Source organism: Aptenodytes patagonicus, chromosome 16 (genome assembly GCF_965638725.1).
Source record: "Aptenodytes patagonicus chromosome 16, bAptPat1.pri.cur, whole genome shotgun sequence".
In the NCBI taxonomy this organism is placed as follows: domain Eukaryota; kingdom Metazoa; phylum Chordata; class Aves; order Sphenisciformes; family Spheniscidae; genus Aptenodytes; species Aptenodytes patagonicus.
In genome coordinates, this window is record NC_134964.1 from 456,502 (window position 1) to 473,886 (window position 17,385).

Below are 17,385 nucleotides of genomic sequence, written 5' to 3' on the forward strand. Positions count from 1 at the left end.
TCCCGGGCATCACCCTGTTAATCCTGGTGATCCTATTACTCTCTCTGTCCTGGTTTTCTGAATGATGTGGATCTCTCTGAAACTCACAGAAACAATAGTACAAATGCTTCAGACTTGAACTGGTTTATTTAATTGTCTGAGGTGGAATTCTTAAACACCTTTCCCCAAAATGGAAACGTCTCCGTAAGAGAAGGGCATTAACTCCCTTTGCTGATGGTCATGTTTGTGGTAAGAATTACAGACGGATAAAATGAAGGTATTACTCCGTGATTTCACAATTTTTTTTATTCAGCTACCTTGCTAGCGCACAGAATACTTTAAGAACATACATAGTTCTACTGAACTAGAGTACAAAGCACTAAGCACGCAGATCTCGTGCCTTGTGGGTTTGTGGGGTTTTTTATTTTATTTAGGCAACTGAAACAACTGCAGCTCTATGAATCAAGGAGGAAAAAAAAAATGCAGTAGAGGGGTTAGAAGCAATACAACGGAGAAAGACTGAGCCAGCACTGTGCAGAGCTGGTCTCTAGCTGCTCCATTTTACAGAAACAACAGCAAAAAAACCAGGGACAGGAAGAAGTGACTGTAGAAAAGCACCTTCTCCAGAACCGGCAGAAACGGGTCCTGGTCCTGCTCCTGCGGTTGCCGGTGGGGCTTGGCTGGCCGCCCTTCCTCCGGGGCCGCCTTGGGAAGGCGCAGCAGTTGGGTGCCTTCCTTGGCGAGGTGTTTCACGGTCTGGTTGTTCGTGGCTCTTGTCGCCGGCTCGGTGTGCACATCTGCAAAGAGCAAATAGCGCGTCAGTATAGGGGGGTTGGTGGGTCACTACCGGGACTGATGCTGCCTGGGGCACTGGTTGCCCTGAGGAAACCCACCCTCGCTCAAAGGAAGCTGCAGTAAAGTGCAGGTAACCTGGCCTACTTGTTTTAAGAGGTTACGGGTTGCTTTACCTTGCTGGAAGCTTCTGAGAACCTTGTCGAAGCGTAGGGGTTTGTGCTGCTGGTGCAACAGGAAGAAGGTGTCTAACACAGCCATGATCGTGAGCAGGAAGGTGCCTCAGAAGAATACCACTGCAGAACAATATGAAAACAAAGCAAGCCCTTGATAATTGGCATTGTTTTCTGTAATCCTGTCTGCGTTCAGTTGCCTGGTGGGGAAGAGGGGAAATTTCTGACTCCAGCAAGCTGATAAAGCTTAGTTGTTCATGACTTCAGTGTTCATGAACGTGTCCATAAATGCCCAAAGACCTCCGTTAGAGTTGGTACCTGTGTAAAAATCAGTTCGTTTTTATTCAGTGAAGATGGGTACCTATTACAGGTGGTTTGTTGGAGGAGGTTGGAAGGACTTGCCACAGAACATCCAGATGCTTCCAGAGATGTTGCTGGAAAAGGTGCCGAAACAGAATGACAGTGTTTTAGCTCATTTTTTCTGGTGTTACATGACCTCAACCCCACTACCCAAGTGTGAGCGTGTGGTGCTGCTAAGGGAACCCGGGAGTTAGCCAGGGTCCATCTCATCTATTCCTCCTTCTGCAAATTTAGCCCAGCTATGGTAAAACTCAGCCTGCCACTGTACCTGGGTAGAGAAATGAAGCTATGCTCAAGTTGCACGTCTGGGTGTCAAAGGGAAACTTGAGGATCATCAAGCTGCACGTTAAGGTAACCTGGAAGGCCTGGGTGGAGTCGAAGCTGCCGTTGTGCATGATGGCCATATAATCCAAGTTTGAGTTTTGTCCGTTCACTCTGGAGGAAACAAAAGTGGAGAGCGACCGAGCTCCGAGACACTGCAAGGCTCCTCAGTCCCACAAAAGTGTGGCCTCTAAGCATCCTTTCGGGGGGGCCCCGCACTGTCACCCAGCCATGGGAGGTGGTAGTGAGGAGAGGAAGCTTGGGGCTTGAAGAAGGGCTGGTGAGTGCCTCTGGGCTAAGGTTTGTAGTAGCTGAACTCACACAAGATGGTTGTTTTTTTCCCCCTGCATCTCCTAAGGAAACTTCTTGCTCTCTCCCCTCTGCTTCCCACTCTCACCTGGGGCAGGGGCTCACTGCTGGCTCTGCTGTGCTGCAGAGCTGCCTCCCCTTCCTTCCCCCCCAGCCAAAGAGCTAGCAGTGGTGCCCATCCCTCTGTCAGACCCACAGTGGTCTGTCTATCTTACAACAAACTGCTAAGGGTCATTCCATTCCACAACATTGCTGGTCTCTGATGCTTCCTCAGCTTTAACTACAGCCCAGGTGGGACATTTCTGGAGATGTTACGATACTACAGTACCACAAAGTGCTTTGTATAAACCGTGGTCGCCATTAATCTAAATTCCGAGGTTCTTGGTTACAGAGAGCTCATGGGAACAACTTTTAACCATATGAGTTTATCCCATTTCTACAACAGTACCAACAGCTTGCATCCATTGTATTTCTCTTAAGCCAGTGGATAAAAATGAAAGGGGAACCTACCGCTCTAAAATGAAGATGGGGGGAGACCAATACGTATCCGTGGGCAGAACGACTTTGGCAATGTTGCAGAAATCCTGCGGGTCCCAAGTTGCAAAAGTGTTTTTCCACTCCTGGGGGAAGAAGTTGCAGGAGAGAAGTGAGTGCCGGGCTCGGCACCAGCCATCATGCTGGGCATCACAGGAGAGAAATGCTCTCGAGGGACCTACCAGGTTCAACACAAAGTAAAAAGTGACCGTCTGGAGCTTTTCAACCTGGAGAAACAAAGGGGAAGATATTTAGCTGACTTTCTTAGGTACATCCAATGCAGAGCCCAGAAGCTCTCCCCTGTTCTTCCTGCAGTGGACAGCACAGGTTGCAGAAACTCAGCTCAGGAGGAGAGCTCAAGGATTTTGGTGCTACGACTGAAGAGAAGAGGGAGCATATGAGCCAATGGTTTGAAAAAAAAAATAGATTATTGCTAACATTTACATGCCAGTGCCCTGCAACTGCATTGCTCTGTTCACGCGCTCCACACAGTTGCTTCTAGAGCCTGGTATAAAGCGGGCTGTTTGTGCCTGCCTCCGGACTTTTTCCTGGAAGTAGGTGAGAGAAAATACTCCAGATCTTCAAAAAAAGCTTTCAAACAGCAGAAAGCTGAAGTGGAAGGGGCTGATTCTCATTCCCGTGGCCTTGCTGGCCCAGCCCTGCCTGGCAGAAGGCTCAGATCCCAATCTAGCAATCACCCCACCTTCTGTAATAAAGACTCGACAGGAGTTTTAGGTCCTTACCACAGAGAGAGTAGCCACCAGCATAAAATCCATCTTCACTTCCAGAGGCTCCTTCAAGTTTGTCTTGGGCAGTATGTGTGCGTGCAGCTTGCTGTGAGAGGAAATGTTCAGGTACTCAACAACATCGTAGTAGGTGCAGACGTCCCTTGGAGCAGCCCCTGCTAGAAAAAAAAATTCCACTTGAGTCAGAAAAGGATCAGGCAAGATCTCAACCTGAGAGAGAGAGATGCACCAAAAAAGAAAGGGTATGGAGCTGTGGACATGAAAACATTAACACAGGCAAATCCCTTCTCACATAGATGAGAACAGAGTTCCTCCAAGCTTTTCTATCCCCCTTGAACTTACCTGACCCAAGAGAAAAGGTGAGGATAGCTATAAAAGCTCGCTGCATCATCTCCTGCTTCCAAATAAGGAGGCAAATGGTACCGTGTGTCTTATGAACAGTTCCAGGACACGTCATTTGTTATGTAGAAGCTGATTTGATATTTATTAATGAGGGACGGATATTTTGTAAACAGAAGCTAGACTTTTTATGTATTTATTTGCATTGGAAGGAAGAATTTGCTGATGGTTTGATGCACTCAGCTGGCTCTTGGGAGCAGCCTTTAGTTGTGGTAAAGGAAAAATAAGGTCAGTAAAAAAAAAATCCAACAATTTGAGGGAGAGGAAAAGAAAGGGCCCATCTCCACAGAAAAAAGGCGAGGAGCCAGAGCCACTCAGAAACAGATCTTGTCTCATTTACAAGGCTGAGAGTCTGCTGCAACCCCCCTGAAATGGAATAGGAATTAGTGCTTGTGCAACGTGAGTGGTGCTGGAGAGGCAGGGGACAGGCTGCTCTCCTTTGAGCCCGGTCCTGTTCCATAGCAGCCCAGGCTGTGGGGTGTTAGAGCATGTCCCCATTTCCCAGAGTACTGAACCTTTCACGCACCCACTGATTTTCTGTTTCTACCTCCTTGCTGATCTCCCGTGCTCTCGACGTGCTGCTCCAAGTCTCACAGTTAAGATGAAAGACTCAGAGACGTTTTTTACATCTCCGTATGTCTTTCCCTCAGCCGCCCTCCTCTCCATCACTCCCTATTTTTTATGCTGTGATTGCAGCGATACCTTCAGGTGCTCGAAGTGATGGTTCCCTTGCAGGGGAGCAGCTCCAATTCATGTGTGCTTGGAAAGTCCCATCCTGCTGGGACATTGTAGATGGCACCTTATTACTGTGGCCTCTGGTTGTGTCTGAGATAGGAGGTGGGAAGCGTATGGACCGTAAGACAGAGTTTGACTCAGACTTAAGGGGCACGAGGAGAAGTAGGGATGGCCTCTGTGCTGGGGCTTGAGGGCTGCGTTGGTTGTAGGCGCTTACGCTGGTGGGTGACAGTGTCACTGAAGGTGGGACAACGTTGAGCCCCCAGAATGGTGCTAGAGGCCACTTGGCCTCCAGCAATCCCTTACGTCTGCCAGCAGCTGGTGGGATGTGAGCACACGGGACCTGCAGATCTATCCAGCTGCTCTGCAAACTTTTGGTACCCACAGCGTCCTGTTGCAGCAAGGTCCTTGACTCCACTGTTTACCCTGCACAACGTCCCTCCTGCAGCAGCTCGCCGTGGAGGGCAGAGGAGGGAGGGAAGCCGGATCCACGTGGCACTTGTGAGGCCGGGTGAGGCGATGGGGTGACTCGGGTGCTCAGCGAAAGCCCTCCCTGTGCAGCACCCTGCTTCTGCCTCTCCCCAGCAAAGCACCCAAGCCCTGGCTGCAGGACTGTCCCCCGGCTCCAGCGCAGCAACGGCAGCCGGCAAGTCCCACGCTTGATTTCCCCATGGCCTGGCTGCGGCAACCGAGTCCTTCCCCAGCCACGCCTTCTGGCATCCGATCGTGCCCCCAGCACCCAGGGTGCTCCAGCGCTGGTGCCCGGCAGCGCAGCCGGAGTCCGGGGGCTCCGGTGGGGCCCGGGGGGTGGGAGCGATGCTGGGGGTTGGCAGCATCGCTGGGGGGGTTTCCACCAGCAGCGACCGCGTGGCCTAATGGATAAGGCGTCTGACTTCGGATCAGAAGATTGAGGGTTCGAGTCCCTTCGTGGTCGGCCCTTTTTCCGCCGCTTTTAAGCCCGCTCCAACTTTCCACCCTTCTTCTCCCTTCGCGCCCCTCCGCTTTGCGGGGGGCTGGAGGGGAAAAGCGAGCCGGGGTTTGGTCCCGTGCCCCCGCCGCTCCGGGCACGGCCCCGCGCCGCTTCCCCCTCCCCCGGAGCCCCGGGGTGGTTCCCCCGCGGGGGTTACACGCGCGACCGCGTTTGCAGCCCCGCGGCACGAGGTCCCGCGCGGCGGGCGGGCGCCGGGGTCGGGGCCGTTCCCGCGGGCCGGGCGAGCTGCCTCGCGCAGCCCCAGTGGCCTAATGGATAAGGCACTGGCCTCCTAAGCCAGGGATTGTGGGTTCGAGTCCCATCTGGGGTGAGCCGCCTTTTGCCGCTGCCAACCCCGTTTCCCTGCTCCTTCTCCCCGTTTTAGTGCTGCCGGGCCTCCTGCTGCTGCTGCCCGGTGGACGGCGGCTTTGGCTGGTTGGTGGGAAGACGCTTCCCATCCCCGGTTGCAGATGTCAATTAAGGAGATTAATGCAACAGGAGAACCCAGAAGTGCAAATAAAACAGCGCTGCTGAATGTGTGTAAGTGAGCGCAGCCGCTGGAGACAGAGCTTGCAGAGGGGGAGACTGAAGCGGGAGGTTGGGGTGGGCCGTGACAGGCGTTTTGGGGCAGCGAGGTCCCTGTGGCAGCTCCAGGCTTTCTCACTGTGCCAACAGCTGCTGTACACAGGCTGTACACAATGCTGTTGGGACGATGTGGTGCTCTGCTCCTGGCCAGCGGTCCCAATTCAGATCTCATGAAAAAGGGCAGCTACAAACTGCCCCAGGCTTCGGTGCAAAGGCAGATGCTTTGTCTGGCTGGTTGTGCGGTCCTGCGTGCCGAGTGCTCAAGTGAGGCTGTTGCCGAGGGAGTAACAATCAGCTTTTGCCTTGGGACCTGTTAATGGAAGGATGGTTTTTGGAGGTGAGAGCGCATCCATCACTGGCTCTGCCCCATCCGCGTGGAGCATGGACACCTTTCAAGGTGTCCCAGAAGGTGCAAAAGCAGAGCAGTTAAAGCTGTTTTTTTAGCCTTGTCTGGGCAGAGCTGGGTCTGTGTTGGGTCAGGGCTGAGCAGGGAATTTCAGCTGCATTTTTACCTGCTCCAGGTGTTCCCTGTATCATCAGCTGCATCTGACCCCCAACAAAAAGCTGACTGATGCTGGGGGATGACTACCTTGCAGATGTCATGCAACCTTCTTCCCGGAGTAGGACAAGTTCTAATGGGAAGAAAGCTTTACGCCTCCGCCAGAAACCACATCTCCGTGAGGGGCTGGTGGTTGGGGGTTGTGCAGTTTGGCTGTGCTGCCCTGGGACCAGAGTCGTCCACGTAAGTGCCTTTCGGATAATGCCCTCTCAGATTTGTTGCATTAAAAAGCTGCTTAGAGGATCTTTTCCTATGGAGTTAATGGATTTTAAAAGGCAGCTGCGATCAGGGTGATATCACACTAGTAAAACCTAAAGTGAAGTTTCTTTCTAAGTAATTTTTCTCTGTTAGGTGTGGGAGGAAATGGCTGCTGCCTGGAGAGCCGCAAACCTGCTGAAGCCCTGGGCGCTGGACCGCTGGCAGCCCCAGGCAGCCAAGCTGCAGGTTCCTGTGCCATTCAGCAAACCCTGCCTGCTTTGTGAGCCAGGGAAAGGCGCTAAAGGGGTGTCTCCAGGCTGGTATTACTTGGGACCAGTTGGCTTCCACCTCTTTGGGTGACCAGCTTCAGGGCTGTGGTTGAAAGCATGGTGAGAGCACATTTTTTTGCATCCTTCTTACAAGTTGGGATAGCATCAGGTGGCTCTTGGGGGCTTTTGTTTCAGGAACAAGATGATCACTTGGCTTCCTTTGGGCCACATTTTCTTTGCATCTCCTGGAGATGCTGTACCCGCAGTCCCGCTGGGATGTCCTGGTGGCAGCATCGCGAGGGGCCTGGGCTGGTTCACTGCGTGGTCTGAGGGACTTCCATCAGTGATGGCCTTGCTTGGGCGGCACCGGGTTTTGTTCCTGCTGTTTCTCAGGTTTTGTTCCTGCTGTTTCTCTCCTCTCCTGCCTCGGGAGCACTAAGTCTCAGGCAGCAGAAGGCTGAACCTGTGCTGCTCCTCCTGAGCAGGAGCGTCTTTGCTGGCCGGTGGGCGAGGACCAGGGTGCAGAGAGGGAAGAAAACAGCCCCAGGGAGAAATACCACAGTGACATGAGGCTTTCTCAGGGCTGCAGATCCCCCGGTGCTGGGTGAGAGCAGGCAACCGCTGCCAGCAACAAGGAGCCCTGCCTGCACCCTGGAGTGAGACCCCAGGACCAAGGGATACTCAGCCATGGGGGGGCTCGGACCCTTGACCCCCACTCTGCAGTCGGGCACCAGACCCGCTTGGCCATGCCATCCCCACTGCACATCTGACACAGCGCTGCCCGCCCGCGCCCCCCCATCACACCGGCCTCTCCCACTCTGACACCGCTGGGATTTGCACCCTACACCCCCCATACTCCCCACGCTTTGGCGAGCTCTCGAGGGGGCCATGGGTGGATGGAGCTGGGGCAGCTGCTGCGTGCGCCACTTCATCTGCCGGCTGCTGCCGCCCGCCGTACTGGGAAGCTTTGCACACCCGTGGAGCACAAGCGCTCTTCTCGTGCAGCCCTTTCTCTCCAGCACGTCTCTGGTCAGCTTTCGTTTGAGGGACACATCGGAAAAGACACGTTGGCTGAAGCTGAGCTGAACGTACCCCGGGAACCACCATGTCCCCAAAACCTCCCGTGGCCGCGGAAGAGGTTAAAATACCTCCCTGCCCTGCATCCAGCTTTGGGAAACTCTTTTTTAGGATTAGATGAGAAACGCAGGGTTTGGGGAGAAGCAAAGCTGCACCAGGAGGAGAACACAGGAGGTGATACTGATAATGAACAGGAGCTTAACAAAGCCTGTGGTGTTTCTCATTGCATCACACCATTGTGCTGTAGTGGAGCTACGTTACAGCAGGTGCCCGTCACCGGCAGCTCATTGACACGGTGACTACCACACTGAATGCTGTCATGGGAAAGAACGAGTTGTCTCCAGGGTCCCGGCTGTCCCAGTCCTTCTTCCTTCACCAGCGATGCCTGACCCTGGGAGTCAAACACTCCTTCCCTCCTGCTTAAGGCTCATACACAGCCTTGGCTGGATGTGACGGTCTTGGCTTTGCCTTTCCGTGGGGCCGTGGCAGGGAAGGCCTGGACTCGTGTATCCCTGGCAGCTGGAGGGGGAGGGTGACCCCAGTTGCTCTGCGTCAGGGGGGTGCGGGTGTCTCCTGGATGGTGTCTGCTCTTTGCATTTTAGGTTGCATTTGTGTTCCGAGTTGCTGGCATCCTCAGAAGCGTGGCTTGAGCAGTGGGCAGCGAAGCTGGTGGCAGGAGGGGAATGTCGCCACTCCGGCCTGCAGGATTCCTGCACAGCATGCTCTCCATCAGCACACACAGGGTAAAGTGAGGCTGGGGGGTGTCTACGATGACCTGCTGGCACGTGGGGTCCCATGGGGGGAGGAACCCCTCGCCCACTCACCCCCATCGCCAGCATTGGGCCAGGAGGATCAGCTGCAATCCCAGGACGGATAGGAGTGTGGGTGATGCAGAGGGGGTGGCAGGGACACCCCTGGGACCCCACCAGTGTGTGTCACTGTCCGCAGAGCAGAGTTATGGGGGACCACGTGGCCTAATGGATAAGGCGTCTGACTTCGGATCAGAAGATTGAGGGTTCGAGTCCCTTCGTGGTTGTTTTAAAGCCACGAGAGATCCTTGAGTCGTTTAATTTCCACTTCTCTCCCCACCTGGGGGGCCAGCGATCAATACCGCGTGGGCTGCGAGCATCCCCGGCGGTATCAGTGGGGCAAATTTTGAGGGAACGTGCCTGTGCTTGGGGCAGCTTTGGGGTGGGATCTGCCCTGCGAGTCCCTGGGGATCTCCCGGCCACGGGATTCGTGCCCCCACGGTGGGGCAGCCGCCCAGGGCGCCCTGTCCTGGGGGTGGAGGTGAACCGAGGGCTGAACCCCAGCTGGGGCCGATTCCCGGGGGGAGATAAAAGGGCGGGGGCGGGCTGGGCTGAGGCTTTTCACCGCTCAAGGAGCGCCCGGTGAGCTGGGGCGAGGCACAGGGGTCTGTGTGTGTAAGGGGGGGTGGGTGTCCCCCACATCGCCCCTCCCTGCAGGGCGCTGCTGCAAGGAGCCAGGGTGGGGGAAAAAAGCGGCTGCCACCCCAGGTGGGACTCGAACCCACAGTCCCTGGCTTAGGAGGCCAGTGCCTTATCCATTAGGCCACTGGGGCTGCGCGACAGCAGCCCCCCTCCTCTGCCCCGCGCCCCCCCGCGCTTTTACCGCGGGGCTCCGGAGCAAACGGCCCCGTCGCTCCGGGCGGCCCGGGGTGGGGGGGAGCGGCTTATTGCACCGAAAACCGGCCACGGGCACCGGCACCTCCCGCCCCGCCGCGCGGGAGAGTGGGGTGAGGCCGAGCGGGCGGAGCTGGGCCCTGCGCAGGGGTCTCTAGCCCCTCCTCGCCCCCCCCCGCCGGCATTCCTGGGCCGTGCACAGAGCTGGGGCTGCGCCACGCGGTTTTACTGGGCGATGGAGGGAGGAGAAGCTGCGCGGCGTGGGGGGGCGGCGCTGCCTCGCTCCGGGGGACGTTCGGCCCCGGGGGGTTCTCCGTGGGCTGTGTGGGCCCCCCCTTCCCGCACGCCGTGGGCACGCTCCCCTCTGGCCATCAGAGAGTTAAGTTACGGCACCAAAAAGGCGCTCGTGTGTAGCCCCAGTGGCCTAATGGATAAGGCACTGGCCTCCTAAGCCAGGGATTGTGGGTTCGAGTCCCATCTGGGGTGACTCTTTTCCGTTCCTGGGGTGCCCCGGCCTGGGGGCTCCCTGCTGCGCTTAGGGGCGATTCACCCCTTTCTGGGGCACCCCCAGCGCACCCCGTCCCCTGCCATCAGGCTTAGGCAGCCTGATGTGGACAAGGAGGGGGTTTCCTGGTGTAAAAGCAGGCACGATCGTGGAATAAGCTTTTAATCCCGAAGTGTCCACCTCCTCCAAACCCTGGGGTCGTCTGCTGGCTCCAAGGCTTTAAGCAAAATTTTGCAAATCTTACTGTAAAATCTGGGGAGGGAGACCTGAGCCACAGGTGATAGGTGGCAGTGAGGTCTCCCGGTCACGGAGCTCTCAGCTGAGGCTGTTGCTGTCCCAGCTGATGTTTGTGTGATGACTTTCAGTGTCAGAAGTATGTCTGAAGCAGCGATGCTCCCCCTCGCTTGTCAGGGCCGGGACACAGCACAGAGCCGCAGACACCTTTGCCTGTGAGAGGGGGAGCTGGCAGCCAGCCCCCGCCCATGCAGAAAAGCTTTAGGCAGGAGAAAAGTTCATTATCTTTGCTTCCCTTGCTGGGCAGGGTGTGCAGAGAGGTGGAGGCGGCCAGCCTGGGGCAGGGTTTCCTGGGAGGGCTGTCAGGATGCATCGGGGTGCTCCACCAGCCTGTTTTGGGGAGGATGTGGGATTTGAGCTCTGCTTTTTGCAGATGTAAATGCTGGACTGTGTAAGGGCAGTTCTCAAAAGTCCACCGGCTGTAGGAGAGGTGCGAGTGTCAGAGCAGAGCCCCGTGCACCTCACTCTGCCCCGATTAAACTCCAGGGACCAGCAGAGAGCACTCTCCCTTCTTATTTGGTTCTTGCCTAAAACAGAACCACCTCTACCTCACCCCAGGTGGGACTCGAACCCACAATCCCTGACTTAGAAGGCCAGTGCCTTATCCATTAGGCCACTGGGGCCTTGTGAAAAGATGAAAAAAGTGTAATTTCAGTACCTTTGAGACCCGCCCCCCCAGTGAACCGATCTGGTGGTGGCGAAATCCACCACGTTACACCACAGAACTTTGTTCTGTCTAAACAGGGCCCACTGGCGAGCGACTCCTGAAGCCTGTAAGACTCAGCCTGAGGCTGTACGGCGTTCCACCTCAAGGGCCAGAAGCCTCCTGTACTTACAGGGTGGTTTCTGAACAGAGAGCGACTGCCTCCTGCCAAACTCCTGCCGTGGCTTTAGGTTAATTTAACAAAATGACATGTGCTTTCTTTGGTTAGGAAAAAAAAACCTAAAATTTGAGAAAATAATTTGCTTGAAATGGTAAATACTCTGTTTGCTACTTACTATGCACTTAGACTGCTTTTACTCTTCCCTTTCTTTCCCCCCAAACCTACTGCTGCTTATGCACTCAGCAGCAGAGGGTGCTCTCACAGAGCAGAGGGCTGGATGAAGGGGACAAAGAATAAAAAAAAGTAGCTGACAAAAGTCTGAATTTTTAGTTTCTCTCAAACATGAACAGTAATTTTTCTGCAGAATGATTGACAGGCTGCCACAGCTTGAACATTAGGTTCAAAAGGAGATGTTAAATATTTTTATTTACACTTTTAGACCATTTTTATTCAATATAGGTCATCGAGTTTAGCATCATCTACAGCTGCCAACACCATTTCTTTAAAAAGACGGTATGCCAAGGACTTTGATCTCTGCTGTTCTCAGTCAAAGTCTGCCTTCCTGCTCTGTTTTATATCTGAGTGTATCTTTTTCTGCCGTAGTCGTTCACGATTCATTTTTTCCACCCTAAAACAAAATTAAAATATCCTTTAGTGTACAAAGAAAACAATTAAATATTCAACTTTGAGCACAGTTATAATGTAGCTCTGATGAGCCACAGACAGAAAAAACAGCCCCTGTTCTCAGGATGCTACCCAGGAAAGCAGTTAAGATCTAACGGACTAGAAATCCAAATGAGTATGAAGATTGTTTAAAGAGCCTGCAAACTAAATCATGTAACATGATAATCTGAATCCACCTCAAATAAAGGCCATTCCAATAAAGATACCTCTCTATGAGTTTCTGTGTAGTCTCCTTAGACACCACCTCGGGCTTCTCAGTGGCCTCCGTGACCATGGTTCTGATTTTTTCTAAACAAATCGCCAGATTCCTCATTTGGTAGCGACTCTCTTCAGAGTTCACAATCAGCTCACCAGCTCGGTTTATCTTATTCCTGTGCTAAAGAGGGGAAACCATGATGCGATCACCGAAACCTTGTTAGACTTGTCACGTTCCGTCTGAAAGTGTGAAATTTAAACCGTGGCTGGAAGGGGGAGGGTAGTTACCATCGATGCCATTTTTTGTCTTGCAGCTTCTGGGATCCAGTCTGCTGACGCCAGGTGGAACCGAACTTCTGCCTTGGTATTCACTGGGAGGAAAAACAGGATCTTTTTTTCAATGTAATGGCTCGCCTTCCTAAGTTTTATGAGATAATTCTGTCTGTGCACTGCTGGCTTTGAACACAGGATGATTCCAGTATTAATTTCCTGAAAGATCACAATTTTTTTCTTGCTATACTTTTACATACTACTCTACAAGACAAACTAATTTTTTTGTGGGGACTCTGTCACGGTATTTGCCTTTCTAGACACTACAAGATTTATTGCTGTTGCCAGCCACTAACCACCTTATTTTTAATGGCAATGGCAGAACAGGAAGGATTTTTAGTTTATTTGAATCAAGCTGAGAATTTATTGCACTGTGAAGTTTCTGAATCCAGCTGGCTTGTTGTGTGTTTGATTAACGAAAACAGAGTAGACAGAAGCGGTGTTGCCTGTGACAAACGAGAGCAGCAACGATCCCAGTAAGAGCGTTTCTAGGGAATCCAGTATGGTACCACTGGTCTCGAGCATTGTGAAGACTTGGAAATTCTGCTAAAAGGTAGGGTAGCGATAATGAAAAGTTAGCATCGGGCAGCACAAAGATGCTCTTTAATTTCACACTCCCAGTATTTCACCACAAAGTATAAAGCGACAACTTAAGGATTAGGCTTTTTCCTTCAGAGTCTCTTCCTCACCTTTATTCACGCGCTGCCCGCCGGGGCCGCTGCTCCGGCAGTAGGACACGGTCAGGCGAGCTGGAAGAGAAGAGCGGCAGCGTGCTGGCCCGGGGGCACGTCCCCAGCTGGCTTTGCAGCGGGGAACGGGGGCGATCCAGGCTGCAGCCGCAGGCCTGAAGGACGCCTGCGGCCCAGTGGTGCTTCCACTCTGGGTTTAGCCCTGCGCGTTGAGCGCGGACTCCGTAGCCGGGAGCCTAACCCACACCCGGGCACTTGACCCAGGACCGGCCCAGCCGAGCCCCTGGGCCCAGGTCCGTGTCGGGGGGAGACTCACCCAGGGGGATGTCGAGGGCGGCCGGCTGCGTCTCCTCCTGGAAGAGGTGACGGTGTTAGGCGCCGGGGGGAGGCCGGGCCGAGGCCGGGGGGGAGGCAGGGCCGAGGCAGGGCCGCCCCACCGGCGCTTCGGGCCCGGTCCCGACCGTCCCGACCCGCGGGCCCGGGGCCGCCTGGCCCCGCCCGCCGCCGGCGGCACCGCCCTTTCTGCTAAGCCCCGCCCACCCACCCCGAGCCAACTCCTCGTGCTAAGCCCCGCCCGCCGCCGGCGGCACCGCCCTTTCTGCTAAGCCCCGCCCAGCCACCCCGAGCCAACTCCTCGTGCTAAGCCCCGCCCGCCCGCGGTGGCACCGCCCCTTGCCATCAGCCCCGCCCACCCGCGCTAACAGCCCCTTGTGCTGAGTCCCGCCCACGCGCGATGGCACTGCCCCTTGACATAAAGCCCGCCCACCCGATCTATGTCACTCAGGCACTAAGCCCCGCCCCACACTAAGCCCCGCCCCTCGCTCGTCTTCCTCCCCCCCCTGCCCCACTCACCGGGGCGGTGGCGGCGGCGCCGCCGTCCTGCCGCGGCGGGTACAGCTTGTCCAGGCTGTAGGCGCTCCGGTACTCGGTCCCGGCGGCGGCCCGCTGCGAGAACCGGGCGGCGGGAAGCCCCAGCCGCGGCCGGCAGAGGCCCCGCAGCGTGTGCGCCGCCATCTTGGCTCCCGCGGCGCGCCTCCGCCACGGCGTCCCCACGGAAACGGCGGCCGCGCGCTGCGTTCCGGGGCGGAGCCTGCGGGGGCAGCGCTCCGGGGGGGGCTGTGGGGGCCGGAGGGGTTTTGGTATATGGGGTATCTGGGCTGTGTGGGGTCTGTGGGGTGTGCGTGTGGTGTGTGGGGATGCGTGGGATCTATGGGGCGTGTGACGTCCGTCAGGTCTGGGGCGGTGTGTATGTGGGGTCTGCGGGGTGGGGGGGGAAGGGAGGTCTATGGGGGCTGTGGGGCACTGTGTAGGGGGTGTAGGAGGTCTGGGGGGGTTTATGGGGTCTGTGGGGCACCGTGGGGGGGATGTGGGAGGTCTGGGGGGGTTTATGGGGTCTGTGGGGCACCGTGGGGGGGATGTGGGAGGTCTGGGGGGGTTTATGGGGTCTGGGGGGTGCTGAGTGGGGGGGATGTGGGGCGTCTGGGGGGTACATGGGATCTGTGGGCACTGAGGCAGGCCCCGCTGTGGCAGGTGGTGGGATGGCTGGGGACAAGGATGCCGGGGTGAGGTGGCCGTGTGGTGCCCCGGTGTGACCCATGGGGGGGCACGGTGTGGGGTGTGGGAGGCCCTGGGGCGGGTACCAGGGGCTGGTTTGGGCAGGTCGTTTCCAGCAGTGGGGGACAGTGTGCTCCCGCCTGCACCCCGCGCCTTCACGAGCTGAGCGGATGGTGGCCGGGCGTAAAAGTGGAAATACACCCAGCATTTTTTATTTGCTGTCTAGTTTTTGCACCTGGGATGCTTCAGCTTTCAGATTTTTATCTGCTCAAGAGTGCTAAAAAGTTTTTTTTATATATATATATAAAAAGTGTGTGTGTGTGTATTTTTTTAACGAAGGCTGATTCAGCAGCACATATATGTTTCCAGGTCTGTAAGAGAGATGCCGAGGTGGAAGGGGGACGCAGGGGAGTGAAGAACTTGTGGAAATCCTTCAGCTCTTGCTCCTGTTGGAGCTGTCACGTTGGCTTGACAAGAAAGGTGTGTGTTCGAGAGGGGCAGGGATTGCTATTTCTGGCAGCAGGAAAATGCACAGGCAGGGATGGGGCTGTCATTAGCTCTGGTGTTTTGACAGGAGCCGACGATCTTTTGTTTAAAACTGTGGGTGAAGTCAAAATGGGTGTTTCGAAGCTGATATAAAGGCAGCGTCTGATTGAGGATCTGAGCTGCGTCTCATCTAGATAATCAGCACAAAATGAGGAAACTCAGTCCTCGGGAAAGGAGCAGGTCCCAAATGTTGATGGTCGGTCTGCCCTGACCGATGCTGAGCAGTGCTCGGGGGCCAAGGAGGGCTCTGCGCTTTGCTTTAATTGAATCTCTGTGTCCTGGGGTTCTTCTGCTCTGCTTCCCCTGTCCAAACTTGACTGAAAACAGAATGCTTTAAGGAAAAAACCCAGAACTGTCAGAGACAAACCATGCCATCTGGTGACCTTAATTTCTAACAGGGAACAGGTAAACGTTTGTGATTTGTAGCCAGAGGGATGGGTAAAATATCCAAAGCAGGATGACTCATTTTGCCAACTGTTGTCAAACATGTCTGCGTTGTTATTGTGCTGGTAACACACACCAAGGACGGTGTCATTGTACAGTGCACAGAGGGGCTGGGAAAGGAGCTTGAAGGTCACGCAGTTGAAGCCAGACCCAACTAAAAGGAATTTCTCTGGTTTTGCTTCATTCCCACACTGTGTTGGCTGATGCAGACATCCAAAGAGCCTTGGTGAAAAGCAGAATGACCTCCGCTTGGGTGGCTGGAGACAGCTCTCCCTGGCAGGCAGGGCTTGGGATGACAACGTCTTACTTTGGCGTGACCCAGGGAGAGCCAAGCTTTTGACATTTAAGCTGGAGATGTGAATTGCCTCAATACTGATGCTGGCTTAGAAAGCAAGCTCACCCCGTTTGGTGATGGTGGTCCCTGGTGAGAAGGAGCTGCGAGGAGCCATCCCTGAAACGTGATGCAAAAGCTGGTGTGTCCAAGGAGCCGGTCGCTCCTTGTCTGAGTGAGGGTGCAAGCCGTTACGGTAGGAGCAAGTCGGGACTTTGAGGGACCTTCCAGATAGTCTCGGCTCCTGTGAGAGAGGGAAGACTGCTGAATCGGGAAATCTCCTTCCCCATGAGAGTTCGAGCTCTGTAAAACCATTGAATTTGTGCTCCGAGTGGTCCATCCCTATTTGTAATGATGGCTGCTTTTCTGAAGGATTATTCAAACTGGCGGTAAAGTAAGAAGCCAGACTGGGTCTGGTGGAAACGCACTTGTCTAAATGTCATCTTTCAAATTCAGCATAAAACTGAAATCTTGACAAGCTGTGCCCGTATTGATCTTAATGGTGTGATCTGAATAGGGTCATTGGTTTTGCCAAATTCTGAAATTAGTCGTTATTTCCATTTATATCGTACTTTTTTCTCATCCATGTTAATTGCACACAGTGTTTTTTTTCTGTCCTGAATCATGGGGGTGTGCTATTAAATAGCTGCTGCTCTCTGTCAGACCAGTTTCTGTGGCAAGCAGTGCGGTTGTTTAGTACTCTCTTCTTACCTCTTAATGGAGTTGTGTAGTTTTCCTTGGTGTTTTCAAAGCAATTTGAAAAGTTTAGATAGAAGGTGAGATAAAAGGGCAGAAGATGCTTATTTTTTCTCCCTTTGATCACTGAAAGCCTCACTTAAGAAAAAAATCAAGTGACTCTGACTCACAGAGTCATCAGGACGTGTATATATATGGCCACTAATATTTTTGGATGCAGAAAAAATGCCCTCAGCACTTTGCTGAACGAACTGCTGATATATGGCAGCTGTTCCTTTGTTAAGCCAAATACTAATATTGTGTTACTTACATCAGTCATTTTTTGGATGTGTGGCTTTCAAGAAAGACGAAAACAAAAATAGCATTTGAATTACAAGCTTAGAAATTGTGCGGTTTTACAGAGACTTCAGAGCTGACAAAAGAAGGGTTTTTATCGTGTGGCAAATGTTAGTGGTCCAAGTGCATAAAATGTATGTTATATAAATAATGCAGCAGTATAGTTCGGCATGTTCTCTCTGCTTTCTGCAAAGGAGCCTGAAGCATTTTCTTGACCCAAATCGTACATGAAAATCAAAGAAATAACTCTTCTGCTGTTCTTAAAAGTAAAAAGAGCTGTAAAGAAAGTCTCGGCTTTGAGAGTACTG

General features: G+C 54.1%; 1 protein-coding gene and 6 non-coding genes across 7 annotated transcripts; 4 read left to right on the plus strand and 3 right to left on the minus strand.

Moving 5' to 3' along the window:
• Positions 1-5,209: 5,209 nt before the first annotated feature.
• Positions 5,210-5,282, plus strand: TRNAR-UCG (transfer RNA arginine (anticodon UCG)). The gene has a single exon. It is a non-coding gene; the product is annotated as a tRNA-Arg (tRNA).
• Positions 5,283-5,576: 294 nt separating this feature from the next.
• Positions 5,577-5,649, plus strand: TRNAR-CCU (transfer RNA arginine (anticodon CCU)). Its single transcript has one exon. It is a non-coding gene; the product is annotated as a tRNA-Arg (tRNA).
• A 3,320-nt stretch (positions 5,650-8,969) lies between these two features.
• Positions 8,970-9,042, plus strand: TRNAR-UCG (transfer RNA arginine (anticodon UCG)). Its single transcript has one exon. It is a non-coding gene; the product is annotated as a tRNA-Arg (tRNA).
• Positions 9,043-9,515: 473 nt separating this feature from the next.
• Positions 9,516-9,588, minus strand: TRNAR-CCU (transfer RNA arginine (anticodon CCU)). The gene has a single exon. It is a non-coding gene; the product is annotated as a tRNA-Arg (tRNA).
• A 474-nt stretch (positions 9,589-10,062) lies between these two features.
• On the plus strand, positions 10,063-10,135 carry TRNAR-CCU (transfer RNA arginine (anticodon CCU)). The gene has a single exon. It is a non-coding gene; the product is annotated as a tRNA-Arg (tRNA).
• An 863-nt stretch (positions 10,136-10,998) lies between these two features.
• On the minus strand, positions 10,999-11,071 carry TRNAR-UCU (transfer RNA arginine (anticodon UCU)). Its single transcript has one exon. It is a non-coding gene; the product is annotated as a tRNA-Arg (tRNA).
• Positions 11,072-11,666: 595 nt separating this feature from the next.
• On the minus strand, positions 11,667-14,184 carry MRPL58 (mitochondrial ribosomal protein L58). The gene is made up of 6 exons (XM_076353468.1): positions 14,023-14,184; positions 13,487-13,523; positions 13,171-13,230; positions 12,440-12,522; positions 12,163-12,332; positions 11,667-11,900 (listed from the first exon to the last, which is right to left on the minus strand). The coding sequence occupies exons 1-6, from the start codon at positions 14,182-14,184 to the stop codon at positions 11,816-11,818; spliced, it is 597 nt and encodes a 198-aa protein (XP_076209583.1). The 3' UTR covers positions 11,667-11,815.
• Between the last annotated feature and the right edge of the window lie 3,201 nt (positions 14,185-17,385).

Excerpts from the sequence above, each read along its gene's own strand:
- MRPL58 (XM_076353468.1), bottom strand. The coding sequence starts at position 14,184 with ATGGCGGCGCACACGCTGCGGGGCCTCTGCCGGCCGCGGCTGGGGCTT. Across the intron at positions 12,523-13,170 it reads CGGGCAGCGCGTGAATAAAG|TGAATACCAAGGCAGAAGTT; the intron begins GTGAGGAAGAGA and ends TTTTCCTCCCAG. Across the intron at positions 11,901-12,162 it reads ACACAGAAACTCATAGAGAG|GGTGGAAAAAATGAATCGTG; the intron begins GTATCTTTATTG and ends ATTTTGTTTTAG.